This window comes from Eretmochelys imbricata, chromosome 2 (genome assembly GCF_965152235.1).
Source record: "Eretmochelys imbricata isolate rEreImb1 chromosome 2, rEreImb1.hap1, whole genome shotgun sequence".
In the NCBI taxonomy this organism is placed as follows: Eukaryota; Metazoa; Chordata; order Testudines; family Cheloniidae; genus Eretmochelys; species Eretmochelys imbricata.
The window spans coordinates 204,731,616-204,750,323 of NC_135573.1; the positions used below are offsets into that span (position 1 = coordinate 204,731,616).

General features: G+C 41.7%; 1 protein-coding gene across 1 annotated transcript in view; it reads left to right on the forward strand.

Annotated features, from left to right (window-relative positions):
- Positions 1-18,708, forward strand: part of COLQ (collagen like tail subunit of asymmetric acetylcholinesterase) — a 65,752-nt gene that overhangs the window by 33,027 nt on the left and 14,017 nt on the right. The window contains exons 4-11 of the mRNA XM_077809316.1: positions 2,039-2,083; positions 3,041-3,067; positions 5,227-5,298; positions 8,697-8,759; positions 14,311-14,337; positions 14,999-15,043; positions 15,847-15,882; positions 16,912-16,992. Coding sequence (XP_077665442.1) covers positions 2,039-2,083; positions 3,041-3,067; positions 5,227-5,298; positions 8,697-8,759; positions 14,311-14,337; positions 14,999-15,043; positions 15,847-15,882; positions 16,912-16,992 — 396 coding nt within the window. The remainder of the gene's footprint in view (positions 1-2,038; positions 2,084-3,040; positions 3,068-5,226; positions 5,299-8,696; positions 8,760-14,310; positions 14,338-14,998; positions 15,044-15,846; positions 15,883-16,911; positions 16,993-18,708) is intronic.

Genomic DNA, 18,708 nt, shown 5'->3' on the forward strand with positions numbered 1-18,708 from the left:
CTGTAAATCTAAAGTAACTCCACTGACTTCAAAGTAGCTATACTTGAGTGTAACTGAGGATAGAATCTGGCCCTATTCATATAGTGTGATGATTAGTTTACATTGTATTTTGGATGGTATAATTGCTACGAACAGGCAGTATTCAGAATTGAACCAAGTAATTTGTGTGGTGGGGTCAAGTCCCTAACTATCAAGGCTCAGAGGATATCCTCCCCTGGACAATTTTTAAAAAATATCTGCCCTCTGGTGCATTCTAAAACCAAAACAGTTGTTTTTCAGAATCTTTCTGAGTTGAGGCTCAAAGTCTCCCCTGGTTTAACGGTAGAGATGCCTTCACCTGAAGTGGCAAAATCCCTCCACCTCCTTCAGTTAAAACACTAAACTGACTTGTGGTGTTCGAGGGAATGGAGTTTCAGAAGTGCCTTCTTCAGAGCCTTCCTGAATAATGACTTCTGGATTGTATCGTCATTGCCCATGACCAATGTCCTGTTGACCAAAGCCACAGTAATGATTTCAAGTGTCACTTCAGGGAAATTAGAAATGAAATAGTTTGATACAGTTTTATGGCCTGATACTTGAAGAGGTCGGGCCAGCACCCCCAGTGAGGTGTAGAGTCCCCTCCATTGCTCAACTGATTGAAAAGAGTCCCCTCAGATCCCAATGAGCTAAAATACAGCTTTAGACTGAGTTAGACATCAGACAGCATGAGAGAAATTTATACCAGAGATAGTGAGACCTATAACTTAGTTTGAGATTTAATTTAAAACAGTTAGAATTTTTTTTAGAGACTTAAGATCTTTTGGACCTCCTAGTTTAAAAATGCTATAACAACAGCAGTTATGAAAGTTATATTTCAGAGCACGGCATTTCATTTTCACAACATGAATGGTGTGAAAAATTTCACCCTATAAATGTAACCCTCAAATATTTGTCCTTTTTGTCACATTTATGAGGAGGTAAATATAATTTGTTTCACAGCTATTTTTCAAAAAAATGAAAGGTGAATTTTGCTGTTGGAAACCCTTTTTGTTTGGGGGGGAAAACAAAACAAACAAAAAATCGTATCAGTTCACTGAAATAAGAAGTTCTTAAAATCACAGCAAAATTTCCATGATCAGGGATTTTCAACCTGGAGGTTTTGATCTCTACAGTTTGCAACTATCTTTCCCTTCTCTTATTGTTAAATGAAAGGAAGGTCCTGGCTAGATGGAAGGAAGTTGCAGGAGGTGAAGAGATCTTCATAAAGAAAAGGGAGCTGCAGCCCTGAAAAGGCTAAGAAATCCTGTCTAAGATAATGAGTCATAAAGTCTAAGGCCAGAAGACACCACTAGATCACCTTGCCTGACTTCGTGCATATCACAGGCCACCAATACCAGCCAGCACCCACTCTCTAAAGCCAACAACCAAAATTAGACCCAAGTATTACAGCCCACAGGAGAATAGGCTATTCCTCTATCCCGCATAGAGAGATAAGAGGGACTGAGGTGCACCCATGCCCAAGGCCCTTGCAATGGCAGGGAAAATAACTTATTTCAGCAGTTTCATTCTGAAGAAAGGTTTATAGAGTGTCACAGCTTCCCATTACAAGGTTTTTTGCAAAGCATAATGAATACATTTTAGACTATTCCATTTACAGTCACTTTGGTTGAACAGATTGCCTCAATTTTTGATGTGTTAGCACTCCACACCAGTTTCAGCATTCGTTCCATCTCTTGCTCTCCAGAATTCCATCAGCTTCCTTGATGTTTGGCCTCTTTGCTCTGCTCCAGCCCCTTTTTTTTGCTATTTCTTCCTCACCTCAAAACTGCCCTTTCTGCATTCACTGCACCAGACCTCTCCATTTCCTGCCATTCAGTGATGCCACAGCACTTACAATTAAAGAGGAGCCTGAACCAGCACAACAAACACCTGTGAACTTGGGGGAAGTCACTTCCCAGAGGAACTCTCAGTTCTCAGACAGATAGTTCAGGGCAAGGAAAACAAGGAATGGGTATTTTTTTTAAAGTAAGTTTACAATTTCCTTCACTTTTCTTCGTAGGGCCCACAAGGAATTCCTGGTGTGATGGGACCAAAAGGAGAAAAAGTAAGTACCAACTCTTTTGGCGTTTTTGTTTGTTTGTTTGTTTGGAGGGTAGGGGAAAGAGAGAGAGAGCAGGTGGCTGGGATTTCGTTTTGCTTTCAGGTTTTTGGGTTTTTTTGGTGGTGGTGTGTTCTTTGGGTGGGTGGGGGATAGGGTGACCGGATGTCCCAAATTTACAGGGACAATCCCGATATTTGGGGCTTTGTCTTATATAGGGACCTATTTCCCCCCTACCCCTCCCGGACCCGATTTTTCACACTTGCTATCTGGTCACCTAGTGAGAGTTTGCTTTAATACCAGCTAGATTCCATAGATCAGTTTCAGGCTGTAATTTAAAGCTTCAACTATAACTATTCAGTATCATTGTGGGCCTATTGTATAGCTTTTCATAATGACACCTTCTATATCTACAAAATGCTGTAGAAAAGGCTGATTGTTGATACCCTATGGGTGGGATTTCCAAAAGCACTTAGGGAGCACAAGTTACATTGGAAGTCAATGGTCCCAAGTTGCATAGTAACTTTTGAAAATCGTACCCTATTTGAAGAAACAAGAAGCAGCGCCATCCCGTGCAATATCTAATATGTGGGTCCATTCAGATACAATAAATAGTTTTCACATTAATCTTTTTGACTTCAATTCAGCAAAATATTTAAGCACATGCTTAAGTCCACACACATTCAGCAAAGGACTTAAGCAGAAGCTTAATTTTAAGCATATACCTAATGCTAAGTATACGTTTAAGTGCTTTGCTGAATAGGGTGGGATTGCTGAATTGGGACCCAAATATAACTGAAGATGCCATTTATTCTGTTACGTGAGTACTGTCCACTTTAGCTCATAGAGTGAAGTCCAAGACACACAGATCTTCCCAATTCCATTTTTAAGTACATTCATTTATGACCTGCTGTTCTTCACTTGGTATCTCCATGACTAATATGTTTTTTTTCCCTGTGGCAGGGGGAAATTGGCAGACCAGGAAGAAAGGTACGAATCAAGGTTTATAGAATCTGGTTCATGCACCAGCCTCATAGCTGACATTGGCAGCTAGTAGGGGTTGACCCAGATGTCTAATTGGAGTCTATTTGAATTCTGTGTGAAAATGGGTAACAAGATATGTTCCTAACCACACTATTAAAAGAGAGTGGAGAATAACCTAAGCTAGATATTTGTGCCTAAGGGAGTAGACTTTGGGAACAGTTATAAAAGCTGTAAAAAAAAAAAAAAAGTCAAAATTAAAATCCCGACTGATCCACAGAGAAACACAAGCCTAAGTCGGACACCCATTGAAAATAGGGTTCAATTAAATGACTTTTGTGTCCAAAGACGAATAACTGTTAGTGATTATACTTGAGGGGTTCTGGCACCAGCACAATATGCTGACTACAGCCTTGCATTTGCTGACATGTGAGCCATGCTATATTGTCAACAGTATGTGCCCCTAAATGTCACAAAATATTTCATCTCACTGGCTAAGTGCTTCCTTTTAATGTAATTAATTTTCAAAAGAAGCCAAAAAATCCTCTGCAGGATGAAATCAGAGATATGCAGAGATTAGGTCATTCCACCAAGAAAACAGCCATTCTTTTAAATAATACACCGAATATTTTAACAATAGGCACAAATCAATTAATTCAAATTAATACAAGGCATATAAATATAAGAACTATGTATATAGTATTTATTTATTTATTTAGATTTCAAATGCCAGATAGAAAAAAAAATAAATGACCTGTATAACTCTGAGTTTCCCAGATAGTAATATTTCAGAGAGTGTCATCAAACATGATAATGAGACGGCATATCTTAGACACTGGAATACTTGCTCTTCTCATTAAAATCATCAGATCTCTAAAGAGAAGTGGGGCTAAATACAGTCCTAGAGTCAGTGAGCACAACTACTGAGTGAAAGCTGGCTGGCTTATTCTAAGGCATACTTTTAGCCCTAGTGGTCTTGATTGGAGTCCTAAGGCCAGCTCCACAGCCAGTGTAAATGGATGCAGCTCCAGGATCTGGTCCTAGAGGTTTCTTACAAGTTTTTTACCCTAATTATAATCATAATTAATAAAATATATCAATATTTTAGGTTAACATTTGAAAAAGAAAGTAAAATGAATCTATAGAAATGCAGTGTTAGTAAATGTGATTTACTGGGGGGAGGGATAGCTCAGTGGTTTGAGCATTGGCCTGCTAAACCCAGGGTTGTGAGTTCAGTCCTTGACGAGGCCTTTTAGGGATCTGGGGCAAAAATTGGGGATTGGTCCTGCTTCAAGTAGGGGGTTGGACTAGATGACCTCCTCAGGTCCCTTCCAGCCCTGATATTCTATGATTCTATGGAACTAGTTTAGAGATGCCAAACCCGTGAAAAAACACAGACGTTGGGCTTGTCTTTGGCTTGTAGCTTGTTGCTTCTTTGGCTTGTAGCTTGTTGCTTCTTTTTTTTGATCAACTCCTGGCAAGCGGGACAAGGGGGGACGAGCAGGGGCAAGGAGGGGAGAGAGTCAGGGGTGCACAGCGTGCCCACCACAGTCCCAGACTGCAGGCCCGGTGGACCTAGTCTCATAGAGTGTTGGGGTTCTTAGAGATTGGCTTGTTTTGGCCTTGTTTTGAAATGGAATTAGCTTGATTTTCGAATTATTGTGAAAGTTGGGGTGCTTATTTACTGTGTGAAAGTTGACAACTGTGGTCTAGTTCTGTTCTCCCTTACTGTATATTTGGTTTGCATTGGTGTAACTACAAGGGGTTACTCCTGATTTAAATTGGCATACGTGAGGGCAGAATTTGGTTTACTGATCCTGTTTTTAAGGATGAATATCTTAAATTGCATGTAGAGTCCCCCATCACTGATCTATATATACTATACATACTTCCAGCACTGATATATATACTATGCGTTAGAATATATTTGTTTCTGAGAGTCCAAACTTCCCTTCTTAGACTCAACAGAAAGCATACTATGGATTCCTTGGGATTAAAAAAAAAAAAAAAGCCAAAATAATGTCTCAGTGGCAATTTTTTTCTTGAAGATACTGTACTGAAGATATTAAAATACTTCTTCTCTAATTTGCATCTCATCTGTGATCGAACCCCATGTGCTGGAATGATATTAAACCCATTTTCATAATATTTGATTGTTTCCTTTTAAGGGTAGACCAGGTCCTCCAGGTGTCCCGGGAATGCCAGGACCAATTGGATGGCCTGGACCAATGGGACCTAAGGTAACATTTAAACACTTTTACTACATTGAATTTGTATATATTGAGCAGAATGGATACTTTTTTTCTTGCCCTTCAGGAATTAAACTATGTTAAATGAAAATTGCCAAATCAAGTCTAACGGAGACTTGCTAATAATCAGGGGTTCTGGAACAATTTGTACAGTGGGATTGCTGAGAGCCATTGAACCAAACTGTAAACGCTTTATATAATGGAAACCACTTCAAGTCAGGGAGTGCGATAGCAACGTTTTAGTCATGAGTATTTTTAGTAAAAGTCATGGACAGGTCATGAGCAGTAAACAAAAATTGATGGCCCTTGGCCTGTCCATGACTTTTACTATATACCCCTAACTAAAACTTGGGCCGGTGCTCGGGGGTGGCAGGGGGTGATCCAGGGGTGTCATGGGTGCTGGGGGATGGTGGCCCAGGATCCTTGCTGATGCTGGGGGTGGGGGGGAGGTGGGCAGTGGCACATGAACCAGGACCCATGCAGGGGTGGGTGGGTGGCGGTGTGCGACTTGGGACCCGCGCTGGTGCTGGGGGGTGGGACTGGCAGGCTCCCTACCCAGCTCCAACTGGCATGTCTCTGCAGCTTCTAGCAGGAGAGGCAGCCGGGGGGCTCTGCCAACTGCTCCCACCACAAGCACTGGCTCCACAGCTCCCATTGGCCAGGAACTGCAGCCATTGGGTGCTGCGGGAGCAGTGCCTGCAGGCGCGGAGCCCCGTGGTCCCTCTGCCGAGGAGCTGCAGGGACATGCCGGTGGTAGCCGGGAAGCCCCCCCGCCCAGGTAAGCACTGTCCTACACCCCAACCCCCAGCCCCGAGACTCCTCCCACACATCCAAACTGCTGCTGCTGGCCCAGGGGCTGCCCAACTCGGGCACCAGCCACCGCAGAAGTCACCAAGGTCATGAAAAGTCACAGAATCCATGATTTCCGTGACCTCTGTGACAGACATGCAGCCTTAATTATAGGTCCCTCTAGTATGCACAAGATTGGTCATTTTCCTGCATGGCCATTCAGTTATCCCCTTCTTTGGACATACTACATACACTTGTTGACTGCACAGCTTTTTATTTGGGTACCTCCAGGTAACAAGCTCAACTGATATCAGTGGAAGGGACCAAGATCTGGGTGTACACTGATCAGATTTTTGAAATACAGGTTCATGGTTTTGTTCAATCAGTCATGATAAAAGTTTCACTTGTTATATTGTCTTTGTACTTTTGCTAGCACTACTGCTGGGGCCATGACTTCAGTTCAGTATCAACAAGGTGTTAATTATAGTGACTGTTCATAGTAAACTGCATGGAAAATCATGGGACAAGCTTTGTGTTTGCTTTAATGGAGCGGTCAGTGATGAGTGCTCATTGTACAGAAGCTGTAGTATACTCCTTCACTGAACACCATCTTATATACAAGATACACGGCTGTCACAATAGCTGAGATATACGTGCTGGTAACTGTGCTTCTCCATTCCAAGATGACCCTGTATCTCTTCAATCCGATAAACCATTAGGCAAAAGGAACACATACAGTGGTTGCCATTAAAAAGTCAAACTGTATAACCAGCATCTCAGTCTCCAGTTATGTCTTGCTTTTTGTGTAGGGAGATGCTGCAGCATCTCAGATGCCATGTTGTGGTGACTGTTGGTAAATGATGACAGTGCAATGTTTCTGATTCCAAACCAAACTTGGAAAGCAGACTATAAAGGCTTCCTCCAATTGGTCACTGATAAAAGTTAGGTAAGGAATATCTTGCTACTGTACATGGTAGCATCTGAATTTTGAGGCTTCCTTGAACTTAATCTGCACAATGGTCATTGGCATTAAAGGGCTCAGTGCTCCATTTGTGGTGGGAGTGGGGAAGTGATCCCTCTCAAAAGTCACGATATGCACCAGTATTTTCCCCCAGTGGCAGCAATGAGAATGGGAGGATTCTAGCACCATCATCTAGCACAACCATCTAGCACCTCAACACTTTGAGTTCTGAGAGCAAATTAACTGTATTTTAAAAATGAAAAACTGGTTCAGTTGGCCATTTCCATCCATGAATCCTAATCCTTTAGTGAAGGGCACCTTTCTGTATACAGACAATTTTCTCCTGTTTCATCTATTAGTGTAGCTTTTACTGTACCCCTTACAGACCCCACTCCTTCTTATCTTTCTCATAACTTGGCTCCAAGTCCTACCTTATTTCTTGTTCTTTTGCTTCTATCCACCTCCTCTGTTCTCCTGCTTCTTCTGTTCTTTAGATTTGTTGTCTTCTACTCTTCACTTATTTCTGTTTCCCACCAATCTATGGTAAGGTTGGCTTGGCCTAAATAGATTTCTATAGGTGCCTGTTCTTGTTTCCCTAAAGTACATTCCTCTTTCTCTCCCTTTTCCACATTCAGGTCTTCTGTCTCCCATTTTCCAGCCTCCAGAGGCCTTCCTTTTCCTGAGTTATTCTTCCAGACCTTTTTCTTTCTACAAACCTCCTATGGGCTGTTTTCTCCCTCTTTCCCCATCTCCAGGTCTCCTTTCTCTTTCCTTTCTCATTAGTCCTCTTTCCGGTTTCCAGTCTCCCTTAGACATAACCTTCCTCCAGGTCTCCTTTCTCCCACATTGCTTCTCCAAGCCTTCTCTTCTGCTCCATTAACTCTCCCCTTGCCTAGGCTGCATCTGTCATGAAGATCTTGCTCACCACTGAGGCTGGAAAGGCCAAATGCACTTCCTTCTGCAAGGAGCACAAGGAGTCCAAGTTTGCCTCCCTGCTAGGGCTTCTGCTTCTGCTGTGACTCCAGATCTCACCCTTCTCAGATGCTCATCTGACAGGCAGTCAATACATTGGCTGACAACAGCCAGAGAAGAACCTGCAAAGCCATGTGTGGACACAATGGTTGCCAGGCAGCACTGCAGGGTGGTAGATGTCTGAGGCCTTGATTGATACCAAATGAAATCACTGTTAGAATAAAACCAGCTAGGTTGTATCTCTCCATACCAAGAGGATCCCAGCAGGCTACAGCATTTGGTCACTATAACCCGGGGAGGTGGTATCATTAAGGCACACCAGGTTGAGTCTATAAGCCTTGGCATAGGGGAAAATGCTACCGGGGATAATTTGCCCACATGTCCTTGTGCAGGGTCTAGGAAAACTAAAGCATATATTACTTAGAAAGAAAATCATACCCAAAGAGCTGAGAGTGGAAGGAATAAGAAAATGCCTGATGACTCAGGCTAAGTCAGTTGGCAGTATACAGTTTGGATTTACACTATAAAACTACACTGAGAGTTGTTAAAGTCAGGCATGTTTCATACATTTGACGCAAAAACTGAATCATCAGTTGTTCCAATATGACACCTTTCAAGAGCCGCAGTTGTTAACTCTCTCTCTCTCTCTCTTTTTTAACTCCTTTAGGGTGAAAAGGGGGATTTGGGTGTGATGGGATTGCCAGGTACAAGAGGACCAATTGGCTCAAAGGTTTGTTAACCCAGCTGCTATATATTCAGACATCGGTTTCTAACACTGTGTTTGCTTCCCTCATGAATGAGTAGAAAGCACTAGTGGAGATTTTGGTTCTGTTTCAAATAACAGTAGGCTTTGGGGTTTTCTTTTAAATACAATTAAAACCACAAGATTTTCTTCTTGAAGCTAAAAAAGGTTGTGCAATATGGCATGCTGTGGCTACTTTCCTAGATTCTTACTCAAACGTTTTGGTGTAAATCAATGTAATTGGGAAGAGATTCGTTTTAAGAGCAAAGCATGTAACCCATCCCATTATTTTCCCTCCAGTCCTGTAAGATTATGTGGACAAATTCATCCTCTGTTATAACCATGTACTCTCATTGCTGTGTTTAATAGTGGGAAGAATTTGGCCCATGTAGATGATGGTGTCTCTGGATATTAGATTAGATTAGATTGTGGCTTCTGAATGTATATGTGTATGACACAAAATATGAGGGAATGGGAAAAGGTAAAATATGAGGTATCTTCTCTGATGACTTAATCCTTCCCTCAAAGGTGCTGAAACCTGTTTCTCTTGTGGGAGAGGAAGGCTCTAATGGGGGTACCCTGGTGGCTGCACAGAACAGGCAGTACAATGTTATGAGGCTAGCTCGTTCAGATTCCTGGACTGGATGTTGGAACAACCAAAGAGTAGATTGCCATCAAGACTATGTGGGCTTAGTGGCAGGTGTGTGAATACCCCAGTAATTCAGACACAATCAGTCACAGTTATTCTGCTCACTATGGAGTCTCAGTACCTAGATTCCAGGAATTTCCAGACTTGCCTGGGATGCTAATTATATGAAGAGCAAGAACTTTCTTTCTGAGCAAAACTTTGGGTCACTTATTTGCTTTACATTTGTGATACCATGTAGTTCACGAAAGCCTATGCTCAAATAAATTTGTTAGTCTCTAAGGTGCCACAAGTACTCCTTTTCTTTTTGCGAATACAGACTAACACAGCTGCTACTCTGAAACCTGTCATTTGTGCTGTAATACTTCTCAGGGCATTTCCTCTGTGTAAAAGTCTGCAAACTGTTCAGCATGTGGTGCAGGATATGAAGACTGTGCTGCCCACTTGGCTCTGAAGAGAGAAGGGGACAGGAGAACAGATATATGACCTTAGTAACTATATTTTTTGTAGAATGTAAATTTGCAACAGTTAAAGAAATAAAAAACAAAGAAAGCAGTAAACTGCCTAAATGCTCCCATGCCCTCCCATGACACGTACACACTGAGGATAGGCCTTGCGTTCAATGTTAGAGTTGAACTAATATCTTTAACATGACAGGAATAGCACAATCTCTCTCATGCAACGTACAAGGGTTTCCAAATATGATCCGAACTCAAATGTCAATTCTACGCTGACCAATGCAGAGAGTGTGTTATTTCATCCTGCTCTTTACGTCACTACCTTACTCAAAAACGGAGCAGGAAAGATGAAATAGATGCAGTCATTTTAGTCTGGGAGCATAGTATAGTAAAATTTCATTACCTGGACAAGTTAGTGATAGAAAGGGAAGGTGTCATTTGATTTGTAAAAATCTACAGAGGCATCATTTCAATGGTGTCACCCTCTGCAGCATGGCAGGCCCTCTGCCCACCCCTTCCCATGGTCTTTCCGCACCAGTTCCTCAAGTTATGGAAATTTTGATAGTACAATGTCATTGGAAATTAATCAAGTTGGGTATTATTTCAGTGCCCTTTCTACCACAAATACACTGACAAACCTGGAACAAGTATGTGGATATATTGAAGAAAATATTTAAAAATCAACTTTTTCTAATTATGCTTTCACATAGGGATGCGTTGCTTACCTAAAAAAGACATTGATCATTAGTAATCCTAGGGAAATTAGCCTTGACGTGTAGGACTGGAAACATTTATTCATCAAAGTCAGCAGCGTTGTCTCTGTCCAAGGCACCTCTGCTAGACACATTATCACACAAGTTGTCCTCATCTGCAACGCACTCACACATCTCTGTACAAGGCAGGCTGCTGGCCAAACATTTGCGGGCTGGTGAGTATCTGGTCTTTGCACACAAGCATTTGATTAGCTGAATGATTGATTCAGGAATGCATGGTATTTCACACACAACTGATGTGATCAGTCCATCCTTACAGACCCATCCATGCCCAACAGAGGAGGGCAGTTTTGGATGTGCTTGATCATCCTGGAGTCCTTCCATTACTTGATAATTTGCCCTCTTGATAGTAGGTATAAACACACCCCTTGTAGGTGGCAATTTTTCTCCATTTGCTTCTTGGAAAACATCCACCAACCTAGCTGTGCAAGTGTCATTATGTTGGCCATCAAATGATAAACTCAGCATGCGAATGATTCCAAGTGCATTTGACCTCATCAGTAACTGTCTCAGCCTGGCTGAACACCTTCATAGTGAAGAGAGAGTCTATGGAGGCTGAATCAAATGCATTCCAGTAAAATAATTTGAGATCTCCAGCCAACCTTGCAGGAGTGTCACATTCTGTGGCTTTTAAGGTCTGAGTGATAGGGACACATCTCTGAGGGCGGACAGTGATTCTGTTCTCCAGCAGCAGGCACAAAAACAGAATCTTGCTGAAGTCTGGGGTAGTGTCTTACAGAGAGCATTAGGACATCTGTGTCTTGTGCAAAAATCCGAAGTTTAGTAGCATTCCTCTCTTGTGGCATTGACAGCATGCAAGATAATTTTAGCGTCAGCCTCCTCATGATACTACGAAGAAACTCCACTGAACAGTGCAAGGCAGCAGCTTCATTATGCCATGTGATGCTGAAATTCTTTGAGCAATTCTTCACATGCTGGAGCATTTCTCCTGCAAGGTATGAGGTTAACTTGTACTTCATGCAAATATGAGACGGTAGCTTCTTCATTGTGACATTGGAGGTGTTTGTGAAGTCAGTGATTTTGTATTGGACAGGCTCAATACCATGAAGTCTCTTCTTTCTGGTCATAGTTTTAATTGAATCCTCTGCATACACATCAAACACAAGGAGAACTTTGTCAAAAGTCCAGTATTTACTTTGTAGCCTCATGATGAAGTATTCAGCCAAATCTTGGCAGATATTAACTGTTTTTGGTTTGATGAGAGCTTGTACCTCAGCCATGGCATCTATGATTGCTATGCTGAAGGCCTTTGCTGGCATAAGATATTAGTCACACTGTTAGTAGGTTCTGGCTTAGGAAGAGCATGCACGATGTGCATTGGTTTGCTGTTCACCTGACATATATACGTTATTCTATTTCATTTGAACATGGATCGCGATACCATGGAAAACTTTTACGTTCCCAAAGTCTCGTGTAGATCAACATCCCGATGAGATCTGGACACGATCAGGAGATGAGCAAACAATGACCTGCCTGTGGTTCGCTCTGTAGTAGTCCCTGCCACCTTCACTCTGACTTTCTTCGTTGCATTAAAGCACAGCCTTAATCTGTTCTTCTTGACGGGAGCCCTTAGATTGATGGAGCCTTGGATATTCTGTTGGGTTTTGAAGGCTTCAGACCAGACATGACCCAATATGTACCTTCAACTGACATCTCTAGCTAGCTCATCACTGAAGACTGCTTTCGTCATGATATTGAGGTGCTCAGGTCCATCATACGCAAGTGCGTTGCCAGTGTGAGTAAGCTTGTCCTGTAGCTTTAAAATAGCCCCTTCTTGGCATTTAACAGCACCTAATAAGTCTATATGGTGCTTGGTTATTTCTAGGAAAGTCATCTCAGCCGCACATAATGTTTTGTTCAAAATTCAATAGAGTTCTGGGGCTGTCAGGAAAAACTGGGGAAAAGGATTTGGATGCTGTCTTATGCCTACCAACCCCTCAATGATGTTCATTGCTATGTTTCCATGCTCTAGGGCTTTCTCTGAACCAAGTGCGCAGAACTGCTGACCTTTTAACAACCCAATTTCCTCTTTGAAATTCATCCCATGTGTCAAGATCAGACTTTTCTCTTATTTCAGGAAGGTACCAGGCTATCAGTGCAGAATAGCTGGTTAAATCTAAAGCAAAAAAGTATTTCACAAAATCTTCCAGGGCTGTGAGGTGCAAATTCCAATTAGCAGTCCTGCCAGATCAAATAAAGAGCAGCAAAGATTTGCCCACAGCTGGTAGTTGTCCCAACATCTTCAACTTTTTCCTTGTACTCGATGTATTTCCTTTCCCGCCTTGCCAAATTCAATGTATGTATACACTTCTTTTAGTGTGTAAGGTGCCACTGAACATTGTGTTTAACCAGCTCCTCCAAGATTCAGCTACTAGTCGCTACTCTTCATCTCCACATTGATATCTAAAAATGAGCAAAACCAAGGTAAAAACAAGAGTTGTGTAATAAAATATGTTGGGATTGTAATTCATTATGTTATGTAATGTACGTTGTGTAACTATATGCAAACCATTTGCAGATGAATTCCAGTAATGTCTGGCTGAATGCTGACGTCCAAACTAGTGCCCCATTACAACTTTTTTGGCATAATTAATAAAGCTGATCGTCAATATCACTGTGAACTGCCTCTTTTTTTGCCAGTCATGGCAAATCAGCTTGGTTGGCCTTCCATTTTATAGTACCGTGCAACATTAAAAATAAATAAATCAGGTATCATGTCCTGAGCAATAACTGATAGCACAGTACTGTCAGTCAAGGGCCACAATTTAACTGTGTTAGGGCCTCATATTTGACACACCCGTGTTAAAGAATAATTTTTTTTAAATGGATTTTTAAATATTTTCTCAAATACATATTTACATAATTATTCCAGGCCGTATGTGGTACCATTGTGTTTACAGTCGAAAGCAGTTTCAAATGATGCACAATTCAACCCATTCCTGATGATACTGTATTATCAGAACCTAAGGACCTGGTGCTGGGGGATGGGGATGAGAGAGGGCAAGTCCCCCTGCCATGCTGCAGAGGGTGACACCATTGAAATTATGATTGTGTAGATTTGTATGAATAAAATGACACCTCCCTTAGCTTTCTACCCCTAACTTAGCACGGAATTATACATGCTCCCAGACTATTTGTTGGGTATTTCTTAAGAAGGAAAAACTAAACGTCATCGTAATCTTCACATTGGAAGCCAACTAAAACATATTTTAGGGACTTCACTTTATATATTTGCCACTTAGGAGAAAAAAAAAGGTGATTGGGAAATTATTTCTAAAATGGCTTGGGGTTATTAATTGCAGAGACTGAATAAGATTTAATTAAACCAGTAATTGCATTTGCTTTCTGCTCTTTTAGTTTTTAAAGCAATTTCAAACATGATTAGTGTGCTTGCTTTACCTGCTGGCTTTTTCGTGTTGTCTTTTGGGCTGGAATATCTTGCCTTTGTCTTGTATCTTCATAGCTATACTTTTTCTCTGCTCTCTTACAATCTACAAAGAAAACATTTAGATTTAGAAGTTGGGGCAACTAATTATTTAAACTCCCCCCTCCCCCCGACTTTTAAATTTGCAAGATGTGAATTCACTTCTCAGAAGATCTAGAAAATGTGAAGCAGTAAAATGTCTCTCTTTCCCTTTTAGGGTTATCCTGGGAGTAGAGGAGAAAAGGTCAGTGTTGCAATAACTTAAAAATTGAAAGCAATAATGGAAACTATTGTAGAAATATACTATACACCATGAACAGGTTGAGATGCTGAGGATGCGAAATCAGAAGATCCTATGAAAGGAGAGTGGTATTAAGACTTGTACTGAGAAGAAAAATGGGCATGTGGTGTAAGCACTGGGCTGAGCTCCCAAAGCACTGGATTCAATTCCTAGCTCTTCTTCAGACTCCCTATTTGAACTTGTGAATCATTTTCTCTCTCTATTCCTCATCTGTAATATAAGCATAGTAATCCCTCCTTTGTCTATCATCTGTTTAGATCATAGGCTCCGGGGGGGGGCGGGCGCAGAGAAAGTCCCTCACCATGTGTGAAGATGGTGCATAGCACAATGTTTGCAGCCTCCAGACTAGAGCCAGTTGAAAAAATTCAAGTTTAGCAAATGTGCCCTTTTTTCCAATGAGTTCTAATCTAGATACTGCTGTAATATAAATATTAATAATAAAGAAAGTTTTTAAGTGAATTTGTAATCTGCTGTCTGCCACACACTGTGAATGTTACTATATGTTACTAAATTGCCTTCGCCTGCTTAATGCTTCACACAGACAAGAAAAAAATCCCCTATGAAACAGTAACAATTGTCTTTATTTCTACCATTTTCCCCCCAGGGAGCCAGAGGAGAGAGGGGTGACAAAGGCCTCAAAGGAGACAAGGTACGTTTTTTGGTTTCACACTGGCTTTAAATTAAACCTGAACAAACATAAACCAGCCTAAAAATCCTTTTCAAATGGGTTTAGCTGATAATATCACATTGTTCTGAAAATAAACTGAGATTTGATGATGTGGATTTTTTACCATAAAATTAAATTCCCAACCACATAGAATGTGAGTCCCTCCCGATGTAAGTACAGGAATTTGATTAATGCTTTGGGCCTTGTCCAGATCAAAATATCAGTGGTCTTTTGGGGTAAATGAGATTCTACATAGTAATCACAAAAAATATTTGTTAGCTATACATGGCCTAACAGTAATCATCGCCTTCTTGTGCCAGGCATTTGTAGAACTGCTGCTAAGAAGGAGAGTTCACAGAAATGCCTCCATCACTGACCCTAGAGTAATTCTTGGGTTATATGGCCCCTTCATCAATCAGCTGGGAGGAGGAGTTTCAGGGACCTTTACATTTCAGCCAGTGAGTGAAGAATATTCTCCCGTGTTAGGGCGCTGGGACATGTTAAGCATATTGCATTGTGTTAAGACCCTCGAGATCTCTGGTAGCCCATTCTGGCTAATTAAAAGAGCCACACGCAGCCCTGGCCACCAGGGATTTTTCATCTTCAAGCTACTGTGGCACAAAGAGGCTGCTGCCCGTTTATAATGAAAATGTGTCTGGACAAATTGTCTGGCTACAAAATCTCAATATATTGTCTCCTTTGGAGTATATCAAAACAAAAACTGATGCTATGCTGTCAAAGATCACTCAGCGTGTTTTGGATTACTCTCATCTTTTGCTTTACAGGGGTATATAGGTTTCCCTGGAATGCTGGGGCAGAAAGTAAGTAAACATGATATAGGGTCTGCTTAGAAATTTATGTAAGCATCCACATAGACACTTGGTTCATTGGGTGGTTTCAGCAGCATCTAAGTTCCAGAACCATGGAACTTGGTCATAGGGTGTCAGAAAATTGAGAGTTTCATTTTAATCAGTTGACCAGTATTTTGCATCCCTTGAACCAAACCCTGCAGTCTTTTTATTTTAGGTGAAGACTGCAGGTTTTGGCTAAGGTGAGTTATTTTTTTCATTTCTCTTTTCAGGAATATTTATTTGATCAGAAACTTGCCCCCACTTTAAGTTTCCAAACTCTTGTTTGTGACTTTATAGCCGACCCAATTGCATGCTGTTATTAAACCTCTCTATTAAATAGTATTCTGATTTAGAATGACCCGCTTCTAAATAGCTGGGCTTACCCTGACTGGCTTTGGTACCTCCATTTATCAAGAACTAGACAAATAATTATAATTCAGATTTAAAGATTGTTTTATGGGCAGAATCCTTAAAGGAAGGTCTATATGTAACAATCATAATCCCATTTTGTCTGGGAAATTAGGTTAAGAAAATAATGACTACTTTTGAGGGGGATAGCAGAGGAAAGAGCTGATCACCTTTCTTACTGGTGATTTTATTACTTATGGATCCTTGCAGCAAACCTAGATACTTCTAAACGTGTCAGAAAGAGGGTTGTTAGCCAAATTGCCTGGATAACTCCATGTCTGCTAACCTGTTTCTAATTTCGCCAGCTGGCTTCTTCTTTAGATGAGGGACATTTCTGAGGGATTTTGGGTAAAAAAATAAGTTAAAATTTTAAAGTATTTTTTTAAAAGTATTTAGTTATAACACAAACTGCCAATATATTTTACAACAACAGTGGTATTCTCTCAGGGCCAGACTGTGCACATAGAGTAATAGTGTACATTGAACATACTGAATTACCTGCTGTGTTGTATAAGACACATATTACCAATTTAATACATATTTATATACTTAAGTCCTGCTTCTTTTCCCTCCCACCCCCGACTCCCAAAGGGAGAAATGGGTCCAAAGGGAGAACCTGGAGTGCCTGGGCACAGAGGACCTATTGGAAGACCAGGAAAACGAGGCAAACAAGTAGGAACCCTACGTTTTCTCTTTATGAGTTTTCTGGGACTTGTGTGGTTGTGATGAGTGACTAGATCCTCTGTCATTTCATGCACCAATATTTTGTTACATTGATTCTCTCCACTTTTTCTGCATAGAAATTGGATGATTTTGAATATATATAGGTGGGGGGGGGGGTGAGCATGCGTGTGTGTGCATGCATACAGTATATAATGGAAGTGTTCTACTTGTGTAGGCGTACAAGACTGGCCAGTCATGCAGTCAGAATTTGAAGGTCGAAGGTCAGGCTGTATGTTATCTGAAATGTAATTTTTCCTAGATTGATAAGAGTTTGGTTGAGTGTAACTTCAGACAGGGCTGTGATCTTCCCTCTGAGTGCCAAGCTGCATGGCAGGGGTGTAGTTCTTACAGCTGATAGGCTCCAAACCCCTGCCCTCGTTGACATTTCCCTGTCAGAGCTGGCAGCGAGGGTATCCCCGTTCTGACTCTCAACTCAAATGAGGGCCTGGTTCTCTGGTCCCACTGAGGTACAGTCGGCACAGGACAGGACCCAAAGTGTTGGGAGCAACAGTGAAGCCACAAAAAACCTTTGTGGCTCCCCAGTACTGAGGCTGGCCTGGAGTCAAGGCTGCTCTAATTTCCCCCCAGATGTCAATAGTCCAAGGGATGGTTATGGCAGACAGGGATACCCAGCATGCAGTGATACTCCAGCCATGCTGTTGCCATTGGGGGCTGTGAGAAGGGGTGGCACTAGATTCTTCAGGCTAAGGCAATTCTTAGCCAGCCAGGTAAGCTGGCTTTATGGACCTGTTGGGGCACTGGCGAGGCCATAGTGAAGGCCAGCATCTGGTCCTTAGTCTCCCCAACTAACTTTCTCACCCACATGGAGTTGGGAAGCCACTGTACATGATCAGAGCATCCCTAACATCTGCCCTCAGCAGCAGAGTGGGGCAGAGTTCATTGGCCCTGTTGTAAACACTGCACGGTATCCCATTTCCACTCTAAGGAAAGGTTTTGGAAGTAACCAATTGGAGGAAGCCTTTATAGTCTGCTTTCCAAGTTTGGTTTGGAATCAGAAACATTCCACTGTCATCATTTACCAGCAGTCACTACAACGTGGCATCTGAGATGAAAACAAACTATCCAGTGGTTCAAAATTAGAAATATGTGTAGGAAATAGCAATGTTACTCTCAACCTGGAACAAATATGTCAAGGGGGTAATGCTAGTGGTTCCACAATGTAATGATTGGCACGCTACACTCTGAATCCAGCAAACTGCGTTCAAATCTCAGCGGCACTTAAATGCACTTTTACTGGCTCTGTCATGCATTGGACTTCTAGAGCTGGGAGGGCATTCAAAGACTGTGGGTTTGAATCCCACCAGAATTACACTTCTAGACCCTTCCTTGTTAGCCCAGTGGTGAGTATCCCTGCCTGTCATGTTGGAGGCCAGAGTTTTATTTCCTGATGTGAAACTGCAGTTTTTGAGGGCAGAGTAGATGATGATCACAGTGGTCCCTTCTGGCCTTCTAATCTATGAATGAATATAAAATACAAATAATTAGTAAGAGGTAGAAAGCTGGAAGGCAGTAATGCTGAAGTAAATGGGGGCTCTGGGTTGTGTAACCAAAGGTGTCAGGTTATAATCCATCTCCTATGGTTCTGGCAAGACCGCCATGCCTAGAATACTGCGTTTAGCCCTGGGCACCACATGCCAGAAATAT